At 34.8% G+C, this 21392-nt stretch overlaps 2 protein-coding genes across 5 annotated transcripts; both read left to right on the top strand.

Moving 5' to 3' along the window:
- The first annotated feature begins 455 nt into the window (after window positions 1–455).
- LOC140761607 (protein THALLO) lies at window positions 456–16357 on the top strand. 4 transcript variants are annotated; one of them, XM_073099015.1, is made up of 17 exons: window positions 456–747; window positions 857–898; window positions 1001–1050; window positions 1575–1671; window positions 3682–3833; window positions 3947–4099; window positions 4368–4507; window positions 6805–6889; window positions 12026–12205; window positions 12475–12632; window positions 12693–12798; window positions 12876–13018; window positions 13144–13246; window positions 15325–15605; window positions 15734–15797; window positions 15873–15941; window positions 16031–16357. In XM_073099015.1, exons 1-17 carry the CDS (start codon window positions 627–629, stop codon window positions 16160–16162), a joined length of 2076 nt encoding a protein of 691 aa, XP_072955116.1. In that variant the 5' UTR covers window positions 456–626; the 3' UTR covers window positions 16163–16357. The 4 variants fall into 4 exon arrangements, with proteins under 4 accessions (XP_072955116.1, XP_072955118.1, XP_072955115.1 ...); XM_073099017.1 differs by having other exon boundaries at window positions 460–747; window positions 12475–12627; window positions 12703–12798; XM_073099014.1 differs by having other exon boundaries at window positions 460–747; window positions 12693–12804.
- Window positions 16358–17228: 871 nt separating this feature from the next.
- LOC140760744 (mevalonate kinase) lies at window positions 17229–20772 on the top strand. Its single transcript, XM_073097732.1, has 5 exons — window positions 17229–17479; window positions 17563–17815; window positions 17891–18147; window positions 18238–18651; window positions 20491–20772. Exons 1-5 carry the CDS (start codon window positions 17347–17349, stop codon window positions 20598–20600), a joined length of 1167 nt encoding a protein of 388 aa, XP_072953833.1. The 5' UTR covers window positions 17229–17346; the 3' UTR covers window positions 20601–20772.
- The last annotated feature ends 620 nt before the right edge of the window (window positions 20773–21392 follow it).

The following is a 21392-nucleotide window of genomic DNA, read 5'->3' as shown; positions in this document are numbered from 1 at the left end:
TAAAATGCTAATAAGATCATAATTTTACTAACGACTATGGTAAAACAGGGACTAAGGCCTTTCTATCAATAGATATGCATACTGCTACCGAAAAGACCTCGCTTTTAGCAAAACCTTTTTAGAAGCTATAAGAGATCTTGAACAAAATAATTGTTTTGGTCATCGATTCATTGATTGGTTTATGATAAATTTGATGAGAATAGTCGTCCTGTGCAACGATTTTTCATATGGTGGTGAGATGGGAAAAATTGTAGCAGTTTTGAAATTCGTTTGAACAGTATTTTACTTGGTAAAAATGTCAAATTTGATCTTTTCTTCCTTCGTCGGCGGCATCGCTTTTTCGTCAATGCCGTTGTAATTGCCGTCATCTGACAGTCGTTCACTGGCTAATTTTGAGCTAGGATTTTTGCGGTTCGATTCGAGCTCGAGCTTGCTGATTTATAATCTCGAGCCGAGCCGAGATCTGCTCAGCTCGTTCGAGGTCGGCTCGTTTACTTCGCTCTGTTGAAAACCCTACTTAATTCTCCACGCGACCCCCTCTTCCTGTCCGGCTGTCTCTCTCTCTCTCTCTCTCTCTCGCGCGCGCCTTCTATCTCTTCTTGTAGCAGAAGTGAGCAGTCGGAGCAATGGCGAAAGGGTCGAAGAGGCAGCGGAGAGATTTCTCGCGAAGCGCTTCCAAGCACAAGAGCAACAAGAAAGAGGACCGCACGCTTAGGGAAGCCAGCAGCGACGACGAGATAGACGCTTGTAAGAGAAACAAATCGATAGAACCGCTTGATCATCGAGTTTTAGGTTTTTCAGGATCACAGATTCTAATTCCGTCTTAAAAAAAAAAAAAAAAAATCCAATCTTGCAGTTCATAAGCAACGCGATGTGGTTCCTCTCGACGTCAACGACGGTCTGTATGCAGATAATGAATTTCTTATTGTTGGGATAATGTTGCTTTGAGTTATTTGATTTGTAGGTTTTGTTTTCTGAATTGGGTTTTAAATAATTGTAGATGACGGTTCTGAGGATGAGGACTTGGAGGAACCTGTATTTGATTTTGAGGTGAGTAAATAATCTATCCATCTTTAGTCTTACAACTAGGAAGCCTTATGGTTATCAATTGTCATTATATGTTCAATGGTGCTATATGCAAGTGGACACACATTATAGTTGAAGTTGGTTTGCCTCAACTAAGATAGACAGGAGTTTCAAGCTCTTTTCGTTAATTAGATACTTAAATCGTAGAATTAATATGCATATCTAGATTTTTACTTGCTATTGGTCCAGAACTAAGTTCCTTCATTTTTTGTCTGTTCCTTTTTATTTCTTCTTCCTTTTTCTGCTTTCAAACTGTATATATCGTAGAGTACTATTATTTTATAGTTTCATAACTTTCTACATAATCCACCAATGCTAATAATAATATGTACAACCTTGATGTTCTATAGTTGGTTAAAGTAACTAGTTATTAGTTCCTTGTAAGTGTAATTACTGCTCTTTTAACAAATAATAATTTCGTTCTAGTTATATTTCATAGTATATCTGCAATCATGATCCTTCTCTCTTAGTATTTGATAATTTTGTAGGGTGTTGATGACGACAGTGATGATAGTGGAAGTGAGGATGGTGATGATATTGACAAGGCTGATGATGGTACTCCACCTAAAGGCTTTGCTGCAAAGAGTAAGGAAACTGGTCTATTTTATGTCTGTGTTTGACGTCCTAAAGATGTTTACAAGGACACATGAGAGAACATGGATAATTATCCTTCTCTCAATCTCGTAATAAACCATCTTGCGGAAAATTGGAAATATTCTCATGCAAAAGGTTAATTGAGGCATTTTCTATTTTTTATATCTAGGTTCATGGATATATTTATTGACTTTTTACATGTCATATTAATATTATATTAGGCATTCTTAAAACAACAGATTATTCACAGCATGTTGCCTGCCAATTGCTTCTCAGTAGGTAGGGAATGCCATATCTGTTACTCTGTTAGACATGAAAAATAGTTTTATGGCTGAAAGCTATCGAAAGAATATACATCTATTACATCTGGTAAGCTAGATCTATGATAGTTGATAATGAAAATTCTAGGGTGCTACTTAAGATGCCTATGTTGGGATAAGCATGAAAATTGGACCACCATTACCTATCAAGTATAAAGTAGTATTTAAGGTATCATTTATCCTTGAAATCTTTACTTAGTAGTCTCTCTTAGTGTGACTTCTCTTCATAAGACTTTTATCATAAAAGAATATTAGAAACCTCTTTCTCAAGAATGTTGAGGGTTTTGAGCCATATCTTTTTTTCTTTTTTTTTTTTCTCATTTCTTCCAATTAGTATCTTGAAGTATGAAGTTTCAATGAAAAAGAAATCTTATAGAAGAATTAATGACCCAAATACATGAACTCTTTGGTGAGTGTTGCCTTTGATAAAATATCTAGTACAGGCATGACTAGATTATTCAAGCACGTCTAAGGTAGTATAACAAAATATTTAAGCATTTATCAGATGTACATATCATAAGTAAAGCCTGATTTGTTTAGTTGTCAACATCAAAACCTCTTAACATTTAACACTCATTGTGATTCTCATGTAGCATTCCTTAAAATAATTTTGATAGTAGGAAACTCTTTTCCTCATTCGCTTATGAGGACAAATGTTATTTGTACCTTAGGTTGGAGTTCTCCAGGTTGCTTTTGCTTGTGCTCTAGTAAAGATTGGAATTCTGTACTATGTAAATTTAATGTTGGCTTCTAACTCTACCATAATAAAAATCCTTGATGTGATCTACCTTCCTGCTGCACCTTCTTGGACTTGCATTTTCTAACCCAGCCGTTCAGAGTTTCGCATGAAAGCCATTGCGCTTGATTTGGCTTTATAGTTTTATGTAAATTGTGAGTTGAAGAACCAGTTTCCTTTTCTTTATCGAAGTGATGTCAATAAATTATGTTGAATTGGGTTTCTGAATTTGTCTTCTTGTTTGCACAAGAATATCCTTAAATTTCCATATTTTCCTTCTTGTTTGCAGTTGTTATAATGTAAGTCTCCTAGTCAAGCCTAGTTGTGCGTCATATTTCACTTGATTATGGTTTCCTTTCCCAAAGTCTTGAATATTTCGTTTATGCATACTTGTATCAACCTATTGAGATTTTGTTGCATTGTTATTTACTATAACTGCACAAGAAATATGAAGGTCCCCTTCTCGCATTAAACTCGTGGACATAAGAAGAGCAAGCAAAGACAGATTTTGATTTATCTAGTAACACTTTACCATGCTGTGCCATTTGAATATTGTCATTTCATTTTGTTATCCTAGAGATAGATTGCAGACTCGTAGTAACTTTTGCAGACATGGAAATATTCTTCATAGGCAAAGAGGGTAAGTAGCGATAGGTGAACTTGTACTCGTTATAATGATTGATTGGCTTGTACCATAAATAAGAGGTAGAAAATTTTGATTTAGAGCTATGACAGTCCTTAGGTTGATAAAATATTATATATCTACTGGTGGAGATTGATTATTGCAATTGCTCTTAGGTATTTAGGACAGTGGTTCTACTTATTTTGGTTGGTGCAATGGATTTAAGGAAGTATGTTTAAATTAATATATCTAAAAATCATTTCATATTTAATAATATGAGAGAATTCACTCAGTGACATTCTGACTTGAGTTCATATGCTTAGTTGCAAGACAGGCAAAGTATTTAAAGCAAAAGTTTGGAGGAGGTGATGATGAGATGGTGGATGATCAGGAAGAGGAAGAAGGCCGACAGGGAAAGGTTTTGTGGGGTAGAAACAAGAATTTGTATTATAATGCTGATAATATTGACTATGAGGTAAGGAGCTTCTGTCACTTTCAGTGGCTTCCCTATATATACATATACTGCACTGTTGATAAGTTCCACCAGTTCTTTTATTAGTCAGTAATGTATTTTATGCCAATTAACAGCTTCAATCAAGTGATGAGGATCTTCCCAAGGAGGAGGAGGATGAAGTATTGAGGATCCAGCGTGAGAAGGCAAAATCTCTTTCAATGGAAGACTTTGGCTTAGAAGCTGCCGAAGATGAAAGTGATTCTGACATGCAGGACAAAATCCCTAAGGTGATGAGAATTGCTCTTCTGTTCTCTTAACATTTGGAAATATGCATAGAAAACAAATTTTTTTATGGCTGATGTGAGCATGAGGGTAACTTCTGATTCGAGATTGAATCTTGGATGGAACATCACGTAACTTACTGTATGTACTTCGAGGTGTCTTTTAAGTACATAGGCTAACTACAATTCTGAAATTTTTACAAACTAGGGGGTACATGTTATATGGATCATTACACTAGGTTAACTTTAATGAAAGTTGGATTTTCATAAATAGGATGGCCTGCTTGTAAAAGGAGCCATGACAAAGCGTAAGATAAAAGGTACACTTGAGGGGAGCTCTTTTGAAAGTTATGAGATGGTAAAGAAAGATGTCAGCTCCTTGTCAAAAGACGAGCAAATGGATATTGTATACAGGTATGCTTTTCTTCCTTTCTATTATATAGCTTTTATAACTTATTTGCTTAGCCATATTATGAGAGGATGTTTTGCACTTTAGATATCTCCTTCAATTACATAGGTAGCTAAAAAATTCTGTTTTTTCTTTTTTGAAAAAATCATGGACAGTAGAGCAGTTATTCTTTTATCAAATTTCTCTTTTCTGATTTTTTATGTTAGAGTATTATGATGTGATTGTGACTCAGGTGTTTTAGAAAAGGAAAATATCATTATTGGTATGTAAATTCAGATGTAAAAGGCTAGATCTTGTCATAGTAGACAAAAATCTCGAGACAGAAGATAAACAAGGTTAAAAAAAAAGCTAAAAAGCTTCTATTTGCATTGTGAGACTACAGCTGTTTATTGATACCAAATTAGGGTGTAATTGAGCCGAGTTTGATAGAGCCTAGCTCTGATACCAAATTAGGGTGTAATCGAGCTGAGCTCGAGCCGGCTTGATTATTTTGACAGCCATATACCAAACTAGCCCTAGTTCTAATAGGAAACAAAAGAACAGAGATGCTAAGAATCTAGAGAAATCTAATTGAATATAATAAAAAGTTGGAGACCAGTTGGAGTTGGGTTCCACCTAAAATCTACTTTGAAAGATATATATTTGCATTTGTTCCAAAACACCATTTAGTCTATAAATTATCATCTCATCTGGAAAATGGCTTATGACTTGGAATACTATATGCAATCTGTTCTGTTATACCATTGAGAATTCTTAATTGTTTCTAACTTCTAAGCTACTCTCCTCATTGAGCATACATTATGATAATTGAATAGACAGTTGGAAAACAATTGGGTGGAAATATTGTTGCTTAGATGATCATGGTAGTTATTTAGTAGAGACGATGTATATGAAGTAAATATACCTGAGACAACCGAGGAATAGCATCTCCTTGGATTATATGGGATAATCATATTAGTTGTCTTTGGTTTCTTCTGAGACCACTTGGTGCATTGATTGAAAATATTAGTATAGTGACTATAACCCGTGCGGGAGAGAAAAAGAGGTCTACTGGGAAATTTTTATGTACTTGGTTGTTGTGGGCTTCTTTTAACATTAATTGGAATTTGGATTCCCAGTTTGAATTAATATGAGTAGCAATTGGTTAGTATAGGTCTCAATTAGGATATTTTTCAATCCAATTCATTGTTCAGTTTTTGTCTTGATCTTTTGAAAAAACAAAATATTGGGAAGCTTCAGTTGGTTTCCACTGTTTTGGCTCTGCTTTTGGTGGTTCCAGTTTTGGTTCTTTATTATATAAATGTAGGTAAACCATTTTAGACTAGTATTGAGAAAACTAAAAAAATGGTGCCTCCATGCACTTTCTTGCTTGGCTCTACTTGAGGATTAAGCCTCTGATTGAGGTCAGGAACTTCATTTTGAGCTAAAAGAGTGGAGAGGGAAGAATTATAGGGAGAAAGGGAGGAGGCTTAGGGAGGTTTTTGATTTGAATTTCTGCTTGCTTTTCATGTGTTTTGCTTCCAAGTATAGCCTCTCTTCTATCTCATTTTCAAGAAAAACAAAGACCCCAATGAAATAATGTTTAAAGTTTGAAATATGCTATGTTTAGGTTTTGCACATGTTAATTTCCATTGATCAGTCTTCATAAGCTAGTGTCATGGAAAATAAGATTTAAACAATTCAAGAATTGAGAAAACTTTGTTTTTGTACAACTTTTTTGACATAACTTTCAATGGTCTCAAATAATGTGGGGTTCACACTGAAGTTTGTGGTAGATCTATCATCTGTTATTTATACACCAAATTTCCTCAAGTGTTATCTCAAAATCTTGGCTAAAATTGGGAGAGTATTCAAACTGATGGCTAATTTCACCAAATTTGTTAAATAATTTTCTCAATTTTTTTGGCAAATTGCTGTACATTACTTTCCACAATCTAAAGGAACAAAATTATTTTTTAATTAATTATCGTATCTTGTCTTTATTTATATGGTACCTAAATGCATAGGTGGTCCCTTGAATTTCTATGAAGTAGGAAAATAAATTTTCTCTTTTAAGTCTTCCTGAGGGAATTTAATTAAGAAAATTCAAAAGGTTTTATACCAACAGTATTTGGTAACTCTTTCTGAATGTTTAACTGGTAATGGCTTATGTGTAGCTAGCTGAATTGAATATATGTTTAGCCTTTCTTCCACTACATCTATTATTTATATTGGTTTGGATACTATGTTCTTACTCTATTGAAGTGTAAAATTGGGTTATTATTGGCATTTGTATCTTATTCCTTATTTCCTTTCATTGCAGCTCTGCTCCTGAACTAGTTGGCTTGCTGTCAGAATTGAATGAGGCACTCGAGCAGCTGGAAAACGTTAAACCAGCTCTAACCAAGGTAGTTGATAAATATCTTATGTAAGAATGCATTTTCACATGTATGACAAATACATATTGTTAGATGTCAATGACTCAATCAGTCTCTAGTATGTGTAGTTATTAATATTATCTATTGTTACGTTAGATTATATTGCTCATCTGCTACTGCATGCATTATAACTAGTTTATTGATTTATTCCTTTTTTTGCTGCTCCCATATGATGAAACAATGCCCAATTATTTTCCTTGATATTCTTAAGATTTTGTGAAACATTAAGTATTCAATTGCAATCATTTTGGAAAGGAACTTACAAAGTAACTATGAAATCTTGACGCTTATCGTTTTTTATTTGTTTCTCTTATCTCTCTTTCTCTCCTACTCTTTAACAAGGGTCTAAAGCTCAATCTAGATTGAGATTAGCAATCCGGAAGAACGACACATGTTGGTAGTGTCAGCCGCCCATATCGGATTGGACTATTTTTTAATTATATAAATTCTAAATATTATATAAAAATAATTATGAAAATTTTCTAAAAATTTAGGAATAATTCCCACAAAATAAGAAAATAATAATTACTCACATATGAAGCCTAAAAATAAAAATATATTAACTTACTCAAAAGAGTGATTGTATCATACTAGTCATATCAGATGAATCTTGTTGTGGAATTAATAATCAGCATATAGATCTTGTATCTGATAATAATGAAGATGATAATCAATAGATGGATCTTGTGACGACTCCAAATAATGAATACTCGATATACTATAATTATAGGAAGCAATATTTTTATGACATCACTGATATGTTTTGTACATTATTAATTTCTCCATCTTCAATCCCTATGTCTCCTTGACTTCTCTCAGCAGATGTGAAATGAATGATCTCACCATCAAATGTATCTTTAAGATCATTAAGGTTATTATTGCTATTAGTAGCTGTATATCCTTCACTGCTGAATGACTTGTATCAGTCTTTGCCATCGTTGCGGTTTTTTCTAATGCCACATTTAACTATGAGTTATCTATATTATCTAATAACATATCATCCACTTTTTTCATATATCGAGTCAAAGGGTCTTTATCAAGAACATAATTTAAATCAATTAGTTGATAATTTTCTATCTTGATTCTTTCTTAAAATTCTCCCTCAATCTTATATAATAATGATAGAAAACTAAATTTACTAACCTATTTATTGTGGTGTGAATCAAGGAGAAGATAATTTAATATTTTTTACATTATGATAAAGACACAGTTTGACTTAAGATCTTTTTTATTATTAGTGTTAAATTTGGTGCATCCTCCCATCTATAAATGGACCATTATTTAGTTATATTATCCTGAGATATTATGTATATTTTATAAGATACTGATGAACCTTAAAACAAATAGTATGTAATTTGAAACTTGCAAGAATTTAAATCTTAAAATATTTAGAAAAAAATAAATTAGTGAATTAAATGTTTATTAGTAGTGTGTATATCTCAATGCATTGTTTGTTTCACCTGGAGTTAACCAACTTCCACATCCTGTAATGTTTGCCTATATGTATATTTTTTTGATCGACTTTTAGCTATGTCCATAGCTTTATATAAGAAATCTATTTTAGGTTTATCCTTATTTTGTTTACAAGTCGTAATATCTTAACAAGAGACTCATACTATAGGCTATTGTAATATTATCTCAAAATATGTTTCAAAGAATTATGTTTTTCAAAGTTTTACCTAATATTTGATCTTTGAGTTTCATGTTTTTAACTTTTATGGACCACTTTTGTAATGTAAATATTCGTATAATATTATTCTTGTAGCGCATAATGTTCTCCAATACTAAAAAATGAGTGACAAATCTAGTGCGATCGGGGTTGATGATCTTCTACCACTAGTCATCTAAATAAATTAAGAACTCAACTATGGTTAAAGTTTGTCAACTTTTGACTTTCATGTATGACCATGATAATTTCAGGATCTTTGACAGTATCCTTTAATATGAGATCAAGATAATTTGAAACATATGACATTCAATATAAATATTACTTCTTCACCATAAGTGATTGTCCAACAACCTTATAGTTTACCTCATTGTTTTGAAAAGTAGTCATGGCCGCCGCCGTGGCAAGGTGGCACACTGGCCACCCCACCAATAGGGAAGGCGGCCAATCGTTGGCAACCTAGTCGCTAGGGCATGCTCGGCGGGCCAAATGGCTCGCTAAATAAAATTGCAAGTTAGCCCGTAGTGGAGGTAAGTTTCAGTTTTTCAGGTCGGATCTTCACTATTCACTAATCGCCTAACCCAGTAACCATTTAAAAAGAAAACCCCCAATCGTTCTCTCCCTCACTCTCTCAATTTGAGCTCTAAAAATGCTTCCTCTTGATCATCCCCCTTTCTCAATCATCTCCGCAATAGCAAGAAATTGACGGCGGCGAGTGAGGTACCCCTCAAACCCTTCTCTTCTCTTTTTCCCTTTTCTTGATTTCTTCCCTTTTCACTCTCGATGGCCACCTCCCAGTTTGGCCACTAATGTGAAAGGTCGCCGTCGTAACAGTAAGTTCCTCTCGATTTTCCTTTTCCTTTTCTCTTTCTCCTCTTTCTCCCTTTCACTATTGGCTTTCTTCACTGCTACAGTAACAATAAATAACTAATTAGTAATTAACTGTGTTAATATCTAATAGCAATAGGTATATCACCGATAGATTATCTGTATTAGTTTGTGAACAGTAAGCATGCTTTGATATGTAAATCACTAGTTTATATTAGTATTAAAAATTAGAAATATACCATATATATATTTTTTTATTCTTTTATATAAAAAATGTTAGAATGTCTTGTCACCTACCTTCAACCTTGGTGCTAGGCATTGGGGTGACCTGCCCGCCATCTGTAGCTGCCTTTAAAAGAAAACATTGATTTTCCTCATTATTTGTTTCCACTTGGATCACTATTTTTTCACTTATTTCTTTTACTACATTTATCAATCGAAAAATATACTTTGCACTTTTAAAATGAAGAATGACATTTATAGATTTCAAAAGTATTATTCTCATATCTGAGTACACTAAGAAATTAATTATATTTATTTTATTTTGTGTAGTCCACCCATCACACACCAACAATCAAATATTCGTGTCGAATATTTTTTAAATGACTCAATGTAAGTATAAACCCATCTACCTCTAACTAAAGATATTTAGTAGTAATATAATTTAAACTAGGAGATGAAATATTATGCCTTACTAATTATGTAACATCCACCGTAGTATGACAATAAAGACTATCGGCTATATTAAAAGTAATATGGTTATAAAAGAAAAATTTAATGATAACCCTTCAAATGTGTTTCTTTGTAGTTTTTATCTCTTTGAGAATTATCTTGATAGTTATCTTTGAACGGCTCATTTTCTTTTCTTAAGGTATGTATTTATATCCAATATTTTTAGAATTCGCTTTAACATCAGGAATCTTAGGTGTAGAACTGTTGTATTCATATTCTTTTTTTCCTTATATGTGAACTGATTTAGATCTTTGAAAGTTATTACCACTGTTTCTTCTCATCTTCTTCTCCTCTCTATGTATTTTTTTGCTCTATTTTATTATGTCGATTATCTGTCTCTCCTTATCATCCTTCATACTCCGATCACTGCTATCATCATCAATATGTACAGAGTTAGGCATTAATTCTTACTGAACTATTAACTATTTTTGTTGTGCAAATTATTTATCCTTCTTTTTGTTTATTAGATGAGCCGATATTTGTTTTTTGATTTTTATGACCACTTGAATACAAGCTGCTATATTTCTTTGTTTTCAACCAAATATTCTTTCATACAACTAATATTGCTACTCATTTCCTTTTTATACAAGTTGTATTTGACATGTCTTTTATCTTACTCAATAGTACTGTAATATTGCCACTCAATGTCAATATCATGTGACTTTTTTTTGTTGAGATATTTAATTCTCAATGTAAACTAAACCTAAACAAAGATCAAATTCAAAAAATGAAAGACAATAATTTAAAATTGTCAAAATAAAACCCTCTTCCTCTCTCTCTTTTTCTCCATCTCTCTCTCCGTTACTACCGCAAGGCATTCTTTCTTTTGAATCTTTTCTTCTTTTTTTCATTTCTTCTCTCTCCTTTCTCTTTCCCTCTCTCTTCCTCCCCCTATCTCTCTCTCTCTCTCTTCCAGGGATATTTGCAATTATGTTTGACCTCTCTCCCTCTTTCTCCATCTTTCTTCCTCCCTCTCTCTCCCCCTCTCTTCCTCCCTCTTTCTCTAACAATCCCCCTCTTCTCTCTCCACTCTGTCTCTGATACTGCAGGAAAAAAGAGAGCGGGAGAGAGGAAGAAAGAGGGAGGGAGAGGTTAGAAAGAGAGTAGAGAGAGGAGGCTCGCCAAAGGTCAGAGAGAGTAGAGAAATGAAAGAAAGATGGGGAGTCAGAGAGTGAGAGAAAAAAAAGAGAAAAGAAGAAAAAAGAATACTCATCCAACATTGCCGGAGATCGAGCCCGCTGGATCTGCGTCACGTGATCCCTGGGGTAGATGAGAGAGAGAGAGAGAGAGAGAAAAAAGGATCTTGGTTCAGGACATCAATTATTTGATATTCCCAAGTCGAACATAATCCTTCTATGGTAGTAGATCTGGCCATCCACTGTTGGAAGCCAAACATAATTGCACATATCCCTGGAAATGACTGAACGCCAGGTTTCTGATCTGATTTGGACAATAGCTTATACAAGGCTCAATGAAACTCAATTTGATACTTTATATTTATAACAGGAGCAACTCCAACATTCATAATCATACAAGTTTTATTTTTCTTGTCAACTTGCCTGTGCGACATACTGTTGATCTTGTTTTCTTGATTTCTAGGTTAGTTATTTTGGTCTTACGTTACACAGTTAATTGTTTACTGCTTAATTTCTGGACAAACTTAAATATGCTCATGACAGCAGGTAAGCTGTTCTTTTTGTTGCTATGAGTTGTATTTTCTCGTATAAATATTTATTTCCAATTATTATCTGCATAAATATAAAAGGTATTCTTCTCCTCCATGTTTATTTTTTTATGTTCTTTGATTTACTGATGGTTTTGATGTTTTTAGTGCGTTGCTTCTGTTGTAACAAAGATGTTTTATAATTTTTATTCTGAAGGTGAAAGAAGAAAATGATATAGAGCAAGGTAAAATGCAAAATTTGAAGGTGAAACAAATTCTGCTTTTGACCTATTGTCAAGCAATTGGTTTCTATCTTCTTCTCAAAGCTGAGGGACACTCTATTCGAGATCATCCAGTAATTACCCATCTGGTGGAGATTAAAAACATGCTGGAAAAGGTTTTGCCCCTTTCTTGAAAACATTAGCTTATTCCTTGTACTAGCTGCTCTTCCTCCTTGCCCCTTCTCTTCCTCCGGCCCTTCTCTGTGTGCCAGTTATCTTCTTTTGCTTCTTCCTCTTTTTCTTTCTTTTTTGTCAAAACTTGTGTTAACAGGGTGCATCTAGACTCTGGAGTACCTAGTTCTCTTATGCGAGTTTTTCTTTAATAATTCACTTAGTCTCATAGGTTCTGGCATTGTCAAACTTTTAATAGATGGTCTTTTGACAGATGAAGCAAATTGATCAGAACTTTCCTTCTCAGACTGGCATTGTCAGCCAGGATACTGTAAATGGCTTCTGTAATTCAAAAGCTGAGGAAATGTCTCCATCAGATACTACAGATGCATTAAACAGATCAGCTGCAGCAGATGAAATAAGCCAGGTAGTTCCTCTGTGATGTGTTCTTTTGTTTATTAGTACTGAAATTTTCTATGCCTCATTACGGGTAATACTGCAGGCAAATAAAGCTGTCAAACTCAAAAAGGATGTGTCTGTAAAGGATGATCATCAAAGAAGCAGCAATCAGAAGGTCAAGGTTGTGCAGAGAGCTGAGGCAAAGGTTTAAACCTATCCATCATTGACATTATAGTAGTCTAATGTGATTAACTAACAAAGATTTGTGCCAAGCAGGATGTTCAAATGGGCCTGAAAAGTTTGGAAATGCTGAAAGTAAGAGAAAATTTAGAAGCTAAGTTGAAGCAGAAAGGCTTATATAATTTCACAAAGTCAAAGCCAGAAAATTTGCCGAGTCATGCTTCAAAGCCAGTTAATAGGTGCTTTCTTTCATTGTGACTGAATAATATTTCTGTGTTAAAAAATTAAAACATGCTTATGTCCTAATATAAGATTAAAAAATGCGCTTAAGTGCTAATATAAGATATTGTGGATATCTTAACAGGAACCTTGAAACACGAGATGATTTTGATGATGAGGTGCAGCAAAATGTGACACAACTAAGTAGACTCTCCCAACTGGTTGCAACTAAAGCAAGCAAATCTAAGGTAATCAAAATTGAGATGAAAGTATGTATGGTCTTCAAATCACATGCTTGGAGGTTCTTTATCTGGTGTTCCTTTTCTTTAGTCTTTACATTGTCAGATTAGAATGATTCAGAAGTATGTACTGGGACTGATCTTTAGCTTTTGTTTAGATTCTTATTACCTAAGTTATTCATGTGTTGCAAATGAAGAAAATGATAAAATCCATGGATGGCCGTGCCAACAACCGATCGGCATGGCACGTGGCATGGCACTTGTAGGTCATGCCGGCTGTGCCACAAGAGAGGGAGAGAAAAAGATGAGGGAGACTACTCACCTTCACCGTTCGTTGCTCATCATAGACTAGTTGTCGCCGCTCCTTGCCGACCTCATAATCGTCGTTTGCTGTCGTCTAGCCGCCGTCTTGTCGCCCCCGAATCGCCAATCGCACAAGACGGGATGCCCTAGACTGAAGAGAAAGGCGTGGCGGGTCGGGTCGGATCAAGTGAAATAAAAATTTATGTTGCGGATCCTCTTAGAGGGGTGCCGTCTGGCACCCCTTGTGCCGTTTGCCGATAGGCCGTCGTCACAGTAAGTGCCAACCGGCATGCCCCGTGCCAGTCGGCACAGCCCTCGTTGGTAAAATCAATCTGTTTATATAAATATACATAAAGATTATTCATTGTTTAGTAATCGGAGTAATATATCCAAGAGATTTTACTTACATTGTATAAAATCTTTTTAAATATTAATTAGAAAATGTATGCCGGATGGCCAACAGGGGACAAGGAAGGCCAGGTGCACATGCTGCATTACCATGCTGGGTACCAAGTTAGCGTAGCATTTGCTTAGCAGCATAGCACATACTACCTTTCACATAAATTATTGCTTTGGCAATATTTTCCTGTCAAAGGATTTCCTTCGGCTAGAACTGCCTTGACCAATGACACAGAAACCTTTCTGAATGACTGAATCTCAGACTGCAATTGTTTCTAAAGCTTGAAGTAATATGCTGTACATGTCCATTTTTAAGGACTACTGTCCTATCTGATAATTATAACAAATGTTACCATTTATTTTGTTGACAATGATATTACTAAATTAACTGACCAAACATATTACAACTGTTCGCTGATGAAAAAAGTACAATAGTCATATCCGTGAGTTTATGATTCCCTGAAAGCTAGATGAATTAACAGCTGAATGAATGACAATGTTCTTTCACACCTTAAGTTGAAAAGAAATCCCAGTTTTCAGGCCTTTAGTTACCCTAGACTATATTTGGCTGTATCATCTAGCAAGGAGTTCTGTAAATTTTTGTTTTACTGTCCATCATGATAACTTAAAGAGTTTCCCTGGTATTTTTGCACCAGGTGCTATTAGGCATTTCTGTAATATAAATAGATTTCTAGAACTTAATTCATTGAATTTAGAATTTCACTTTGGAACATTTCAAAAGAATATAGTCTCTTCTTTGATCTTTCAGGATTATTTCTTCCAAAGTGGATGTTTGGGGAGTAGAGCAATTACTGTATAGTTGTCAATGCTGCTATGATGCTCTAGTAGATTATGTCTTGTTTGGTTTGAGATTAAGTCTGGTTTGAGATTAAGTCTCAAACACGATTAGTTAGTCTTATTTCTTAGTTTGTTTTTTTAAGAATAAATTTGATTAAATATGAAAAAAATAAAAAGATGTTTAATTACTGAACTAGTTTAGAGGTCATTAAACGAGTTCAGGGAGTGCCTTTAAACTCAAAACAAACATGGCCTTATATGATACTATTGGATATATCTGCATTTGCTGTGCGCATTTTTAAGTATACCTGGCTTCTTTGAGGATGTAGCTAAAATATCTTAAAGCCTCATGCTTTTTTTTTTGAAAAAAAGAACATGTTTGGCAGCATTCCATGTGTGCAGTGCTCTACAATTGGTTCTGGTTCATAATTTCTTCCCGTCAAGATATAGTAGTTACGAATTAGGTGCATTTTGGTAATATTTTGCCATCACATTTTTTTTTTCTTTTTCAAGAAGAGTCCATAGACTGCCATCACATTGTTATAATGAATTGATATTAACATGGACTGTAATGTCATATCCTTTAGTTTGCTTCCGGTGATGATGACTTGCCCAAGCGAGACAATATTGGTGAGAGGCGGAGGAAACATGAGCTTCGTGTTCTTGCAAGAGTGGGGACCAAGTCTCTTGATGATGATGATGATGATGACAATGAAGATATGGAAGATGGAGATGGACATCTCGAAGGAGAGTCCATGGACTTAATTCCCCAAGATGATGAAACAGGAGAGTCAGAAGATGAATTTTACAAGGAGGTCAAGAGACGACGTGCTGAAAAACTCATTGCGAAAGAGCAAATATATTCAAAGTATGTTTCTTTTTTTCATAAAGCATAGTACGTTTCTTGAGAAAAATATCAGATGCTGTTTGTTCATCTTATAGTGGTAATATTATGATTTTTTGATATTTGGAGAATTCTCATCAAATATGTGACAGGACACCCATTGTTCCATTATTGGAGGAAAATGAAGCAGATGGCAAGAGGCAGATCACATATCAGGTTAGGCCTATTCCTGGGAGAACCTTGTAAGTTAGATAATTCTCGTAGTTGTAAACCTATATTTAATATTTGCAGATGGAGAAGAACCGAGGACTTACTCGATCTAGGAAGAAAACTGCAAAAATTCCACGAAAGAAATACAAGGTATTAATGTCTTATTAATTGAAATCAACCATCTGAATGCAATTGCAGATTCATTACGATGTATTCATTTTCTTTATGTTATTGTTCAGATTAAGCACCAAAAGGCTGTCGTTCGACGGAAAGGGCAAGTTCGTGACATTAGGAAGCCCACAGGTCCATATGGTGGTGAATTATCTGGAATTAACACAAACATCAGCCGCAGTGTTAGATTCAAAAGTTAATTTAGTGTGCTTGTATGGAATCTTTTGCTACAATTAGGAGGGTAACACCGCCAAAGTTTTGATATGCAACACTTATTTTCTCTGTTACATTATTTTTTATTGGCCATTTAAGTTTTGAGGTGCTAGAATGGGCCAGCTTGAGTATGTAATGCACTTACTTTTCTATAAGGAAATTTAAGAGAAAGCTTCCTTCTGATATTATAAACTTTTAATTTTATGCAAGTGTAGTAACTTGTAATCAGACATTTTACTGTGTGTCATTATGATCATCAATCTGCCTTTCAATTAAACAATAGCATGAGTTAGTTACTTAACAAGAAAAGAGTTTAGCGCTAGTTTGATTCGAGGCTAAGCTTTGAACTCAATTCGTTAGTCTTATTTTTTAATCTTAATTTTTTTTAAGAATAAATTTAATTAGATATGGAAAAAAAAATAAAAAGATGTTTAGTTACTAAATCAAGTTAGGAGTTTTTGAATCGATTCAGTGGATCTCTGAATTCAAACCAAACAAGGCCTTTAACTACAAATTTTATGGAGCAAGTAAGTCAATGAACAAATTTACATTGTTGGGAAAAAAAAAGTTTGGAAGAAGTAATTATATTAATGAATGAAACAAGGCCTTGGAGTATGGCGGCGAATTATTCAAACACTTCCTTTAAACATTATAAGATAAAAAATAGAAAAAAATGATATTTATTTTCTTTTTATTATTATAAGTTCGAAGGTTAGATATGAGTTGGATAAATTGTCAATCATTCTTAGATATAGAGACACTTAGACTTCACTGAATTTTTAGCTGCCTAATTTAGAATTCAGACAACATGCATCGTCGAACAATTGCTCTAAATCAAATATTGTCGAGACATATTCTGAGCCGTTGCACTACCAAACTGTTTCTGTAAGCTAACCATATTATTTAGACATCAATCAAATCCAACTAAATCATCAAACTATTAAATAATTTTTCCACCGTATTATTTAGAGTTAGAGAGTATGAGGTTAGATAGAAAGAAATTAAGTACATCTCTATATAAGTTGGTTGGTATAAAACGATAGTTTGACCTGTGGGCCCGTACACAGATTCTCCTCTGGATTTGCTCTTACTCCACTCTCTTGCTGTGCAAACGACGAAAGCAATCAGCGGGCGAGAGAAGAGAAAAAAAGGAAAAGAAGAAGAAGAAGAAATGGAGGTCCGATCTCGCGCGCCGGGAAAGATCATCCTCTCCGGCGAGCACGCCGTCGTCCACGGTTCCACCGCCGTCGCCTCTTCCATCGACCTCTACACCCACGTCCATTGCCTCCTCCCCTCCCCCTCCGGTCCCATTCCGATCTCTACCAATTTCTTCGTGATTTCGATAGTAAGATTAGATATGTCAAGTTCCCTTTCCTTTTTTTCGCAGAGATTGGTGAAGGATCCGTGGAGTTGGACTTGAAGGACATGAATCTAGTCTTCTCCTGGCCATGCTCGAGGTTGAAAGAAGCCTTTGGTGGTGGTAGAATTGTTCCTTCTCCGGATTGGAACCCAATTCCGTGCACGCCACAAATCTGGAGCTCGATTTCTACCCTGGTGGACGAACACAACATCCCCGAAGCCAAGATTTGGCTCTCGTCTGGCGTCTCAGTCTTCCTCTTTCTCTACACCTCCATCCACGGGTACTAATCTATGTTCTGCATAACTCTCTTTCTATTTTAGCTATTAAAATTTCAATTTTTTTTTTCTGGTTCTAGATTTAAGCCTGGGAAAGTGGTTGTGAATTCCGATCTTCCGCTGGGCTCAGGCTTGGGGTCATCGGCGGCGTTCTGTGTGTCGCTTTCAGGGGCTCTTCTTGCACTTTCCGATGCCATTTGCGTCGAGAAGAATGGGAAGCGAGGTTGGTTGGCATTTGGGCAGAGTGAGCTGGAGTTGGTGAATAAATGGGCTTTTGAAGGTGAAAAGATTATTCATGGGAAGCCTTCCGGTATCGATAACACTGTCAGCACCTTTGGTATAGAATGATATCTATGTTGTACTATCTTGTTTCTTAATTAGGAATCTTGCATTATAGAGTTTTATGTCAGTGCATTTTATATGTCAGGTAGCATGATCAAGTTCAAGAAGGGGGAATTGACTAACATTAAATCTAGCACGCCTATCAGAATGCTCATCACTAATACAAGGGTTGGGAGGAACACTAAGGCGTTGGTTGCCGGTGTATCAGAAAGAGCATCCAGGCATCCAGATGCGATGGCTTCTGTGTTTATTGCAGTCGATTTAATTAGCCAGGAATTGTCGGCTATTGTTGAGTCATCTGCACAGGACGAAGTAGCGATTACTGCAAAGGAAGAGAAGTTGCAGGAGTTAATGGAGATGAACCAAGGTTTACTCCAGTGCATGGGGGTTAGTCATGCCTCTATAGAAACGGTGCTTCGCACAACTCTGAAGTATAAATTGACTTCTAAGCTAACTGGAGCTGGAGGTGGAGGCTGTGTGTTGACTTTGCTCCCTACATGTATCCTTGCTTTGATTATCTTAGTTTACTTTTTGTTTGAATTTCATAATGTGATTTACAACCTTGGTCTTACATTTCATCTATATTTGAGCTACTGCTTATGCTTTGATAAAAACTGCAGAATTACAGCTTATGCACATTTGCTGAAATTTGGTTTATCCTTTATAAGAATGACACCAAGTTCATTTGACATATGACAGGTGTCTATGACTCTTTTCTATTCATTTTGTTGGACTTCCTTAAATATGACCCCTCATTAATTGCTCAACTCTTGTGTGCAATCTGATTTTTGTTTGTGATGAAGTCATACGCCGTATACAAGATAAAACTTTTATGAGTTTACCAGTTTAGTGGCATTTCTAAGCCTCAGATAGGTAGCCCTTTTTTTGTCATTAGTCTCTTTAAAGTATTTATTGAATTGATTATGTACAAGAACCTTATGTTTCTTTTGGTCATTAAGACATAGGGAATAGTTTTATGTTCTTATCTTCTGATCTTGCTTTGATCATGTAAAATGAAAAAGATTTGAGCCATTTGAATATATATGTTATTATGTTGTTATATACAGAGTCTCTCTATCAAAAGTGATTGTTCAGGAACAGCAATTACACTGATTTATGCATTTATTTGTCTGAAATAGAAATTTTGGTTGGGGAGTGGAATACTGGATGCCTTTCCAAAACTCCTTTCTAAGAGGACCAGATAAATGGTTTGGTTAGTTTAGTTCATGATGGCCTCTAACATCCTTTGTTGGATGTAGGAGGTCTCTGTATATACTTTAAATATGAGGAGAAGGAACTGTTTTGCAAATTTGAATTACTGTTTTCCTCTTGCTTTCATTTGATTCTAGCAAGATGGCTAAGCTCTTTATTAATTTTTTTTTAAGTTACTCTGAAATGGAATTATTGTCTTCTTAAAAAATCGTAGGCATTGTAGAGGTAAGTGATAACATGATAAATTAGTTAAGGGGATCATGTTGCAGATTGTAAGTAATGTTGCAGTGTATTCTCCAAGGGTGCTATTTATCATTCTTTGGTCAAAGAGGATTCAGTCACAAGGATTTGGTCTGTTGGAATTATGAACTGGATAATCTTTTGAATATATTTCGTCTACCACCTTAAGTAACTGTCAATGACAAACACGTTCGCCATTTTGAAAAGGCCACATGTTAACATCTCCTCATGTTATTAGTTTTTCCTCTCTCTCTCTTTTTTTCTTTTTTTTTTTTTGTTTGTTGATAAACCATGTTATTAGTTCAGAACTAGGGGTATTGACAGTTTCAGTTGTTCATCCTTAATTGTGAATATTTAATATGAGTTAACTAGATATACTATATACATACACGATGACTTTGATTTTCATGATATTATCTTAACACGTGAATTAGATCAAAATTTAATAAGGTATATTATATGAACCAGAAAAGTACCTTTTCCCGGTGATATGTTCTTACTCTGTTCATTTATGGCCACATAACCCTCTTCACCATATAAAGGCTTATATAATAGTAGTCAGTAGGCACGAACAATGGTATGAGATTTCATTGTTATTGAGTTATTGCTATCTCCTCTTCCTTTCCATGAATGTGTTTTAAATAGTCATATAATTCTTTGGCTGATATGTATGTGCCATCTAAATGTGGCATGCACAAGCACAATAGAACTATTAATCTTTTTCTCTTCAGGTTATTACAAATGGCAAGTTATTCCATTATATGTTCATGGGAAATCATGATGCTAGTATGTACTAGGTTTTTTATTTTCTCATGTTGCACCTGCTTTTCGTAGGTTCCTGTGCTCTACATCTTAACATTCATTGGTCCCTTGACACATTAATCAGTATTATCAAGCATAATTGTGGACAAGGTAACTGCTGAGCTCGAGTCTCATGGATTTCACTGCTTGAAGGTTGAAGCCGGAGGGAAAGGTCTTGAAGTTTGTTTCACCTAATTATATTGATTTTCTCATAAATGTTAGCATTTCTAATCAGTTACCACGGTGAATTTTTTCTTTATGCATTAGGAAGAAGAGAGAGAGCTTAGTCTTTGCTTTTGCTCTTGTCATCCCTGTATTAATTGACTTTTCAATTTCAATAATAAGTTCCTTTAAGATAGTGAATCTATGTTTCTTTTGCCATCACCTCTTCCTATATTGTTGAAGTTGCTGTGTTATGAAAGTCATTCCAGAGTTCCAAGTATGAAAGTTTTCCAACTAAAAGAAAAGAAGTAATAGTTTGCCTTCTTGAATTGAACTGCATTTGCATAAGAGTTCTTTGTGGGAGTTGGTGTGCTACATATTATTGTGTCACTAGGTATATGTATATATGTGGTGCCATAGAAGTATAGAACCTAATGGTTGTCCTATTTGTCCAGTAATTTTCTTTTCTTTTCTTTTCTTTCCTTGCTTTTGACACTTTTTTTTCTCTCCCAATTAGCCATTCTATATCAAGATATGTATATACCCTTCATAACGATTACCATAATCAAACTACATCTTTCAACTGTATTGTTGTGGAGAATGGAGATAAGTGTCCATTTCTCAGTTTTCCTTGTACAAAATTCTTCTATATATATATATATATTGCCTAACTGGAGGTTGCATAGCTATTCCAATTTAAAACATTGTACCCCATAAGGTTCTTTTCCTGAGTTTGGATTTTTCAAAAATTGAAATATATTGATGTATAACTAGCACCAAACTAGTCAACAGCTATTCTAGAGTTTTAATGTGAGATGAAGTAAC

Source organism: Typha angustifolia, chromosome 6 (genome assembly GCF_048772165.1).
Source record: "Typha angustifolia cultivar Huaian chromosome 6, ASM4877216v1, whole genome shotgun sequence".
Classification (NCBI taxonomy): domain Eukaryota; kingdom Viridiplantae; phylum Streptophyta; class Magnoliopsida; order Poales; family Typhaceae; genus Typha; species Typha angustifolia.
Note: the sequence above shows the minus strand (reverse complement) of the source record. Positions and strands in the feature narration are given on the sequence as shown.

Bases quoted from the DNA above. Each gene is read 5' to 3' on its own strand.
- LOC140761607 (XM_073099014.1), top strand. From the start codon at position 627: ATGGCGAAAGGGTCGAAGAGGCAGCGGAGAGATTTCTCGCGAAGCGCT. The intron at 12,206-12,474 runs GTTTTGCCCCTT...GTCTTTTGACAG, and splicing joins TTAAAAACATGCTGGAAAAG to ATGAAGCAAATTGATCAGAA. The intron at 13,019-13,143 runs GTGCTTTCTTTC...ATATCTTAACAG, and splicing joins GCTTCAAAGCCAGTTAATAG to GAACCTTGAAACACGAGATG.
- LOC140760744 (XM_073097732.1), top strand. From the start codon at position 17,347: ATGGAGGTCCGATCTCGCGCGCCGGGAAAGATCATCCTCTCCGGCGAG. The intron at 18,148-18,237 runs GTATAGAATGAT...TTTATATGTCAG, and splicing joins TAACACTGTCAGCACCTTTG to GTAGCATGATCAAGTTCAAG. The intron at 18,652-20,490 runs GTATCCTTGCTT...CACATTAATCAG, and splicing joins GTTGACTTTGCTCCCTACAT to TATTATCAAGCATAATTGTG.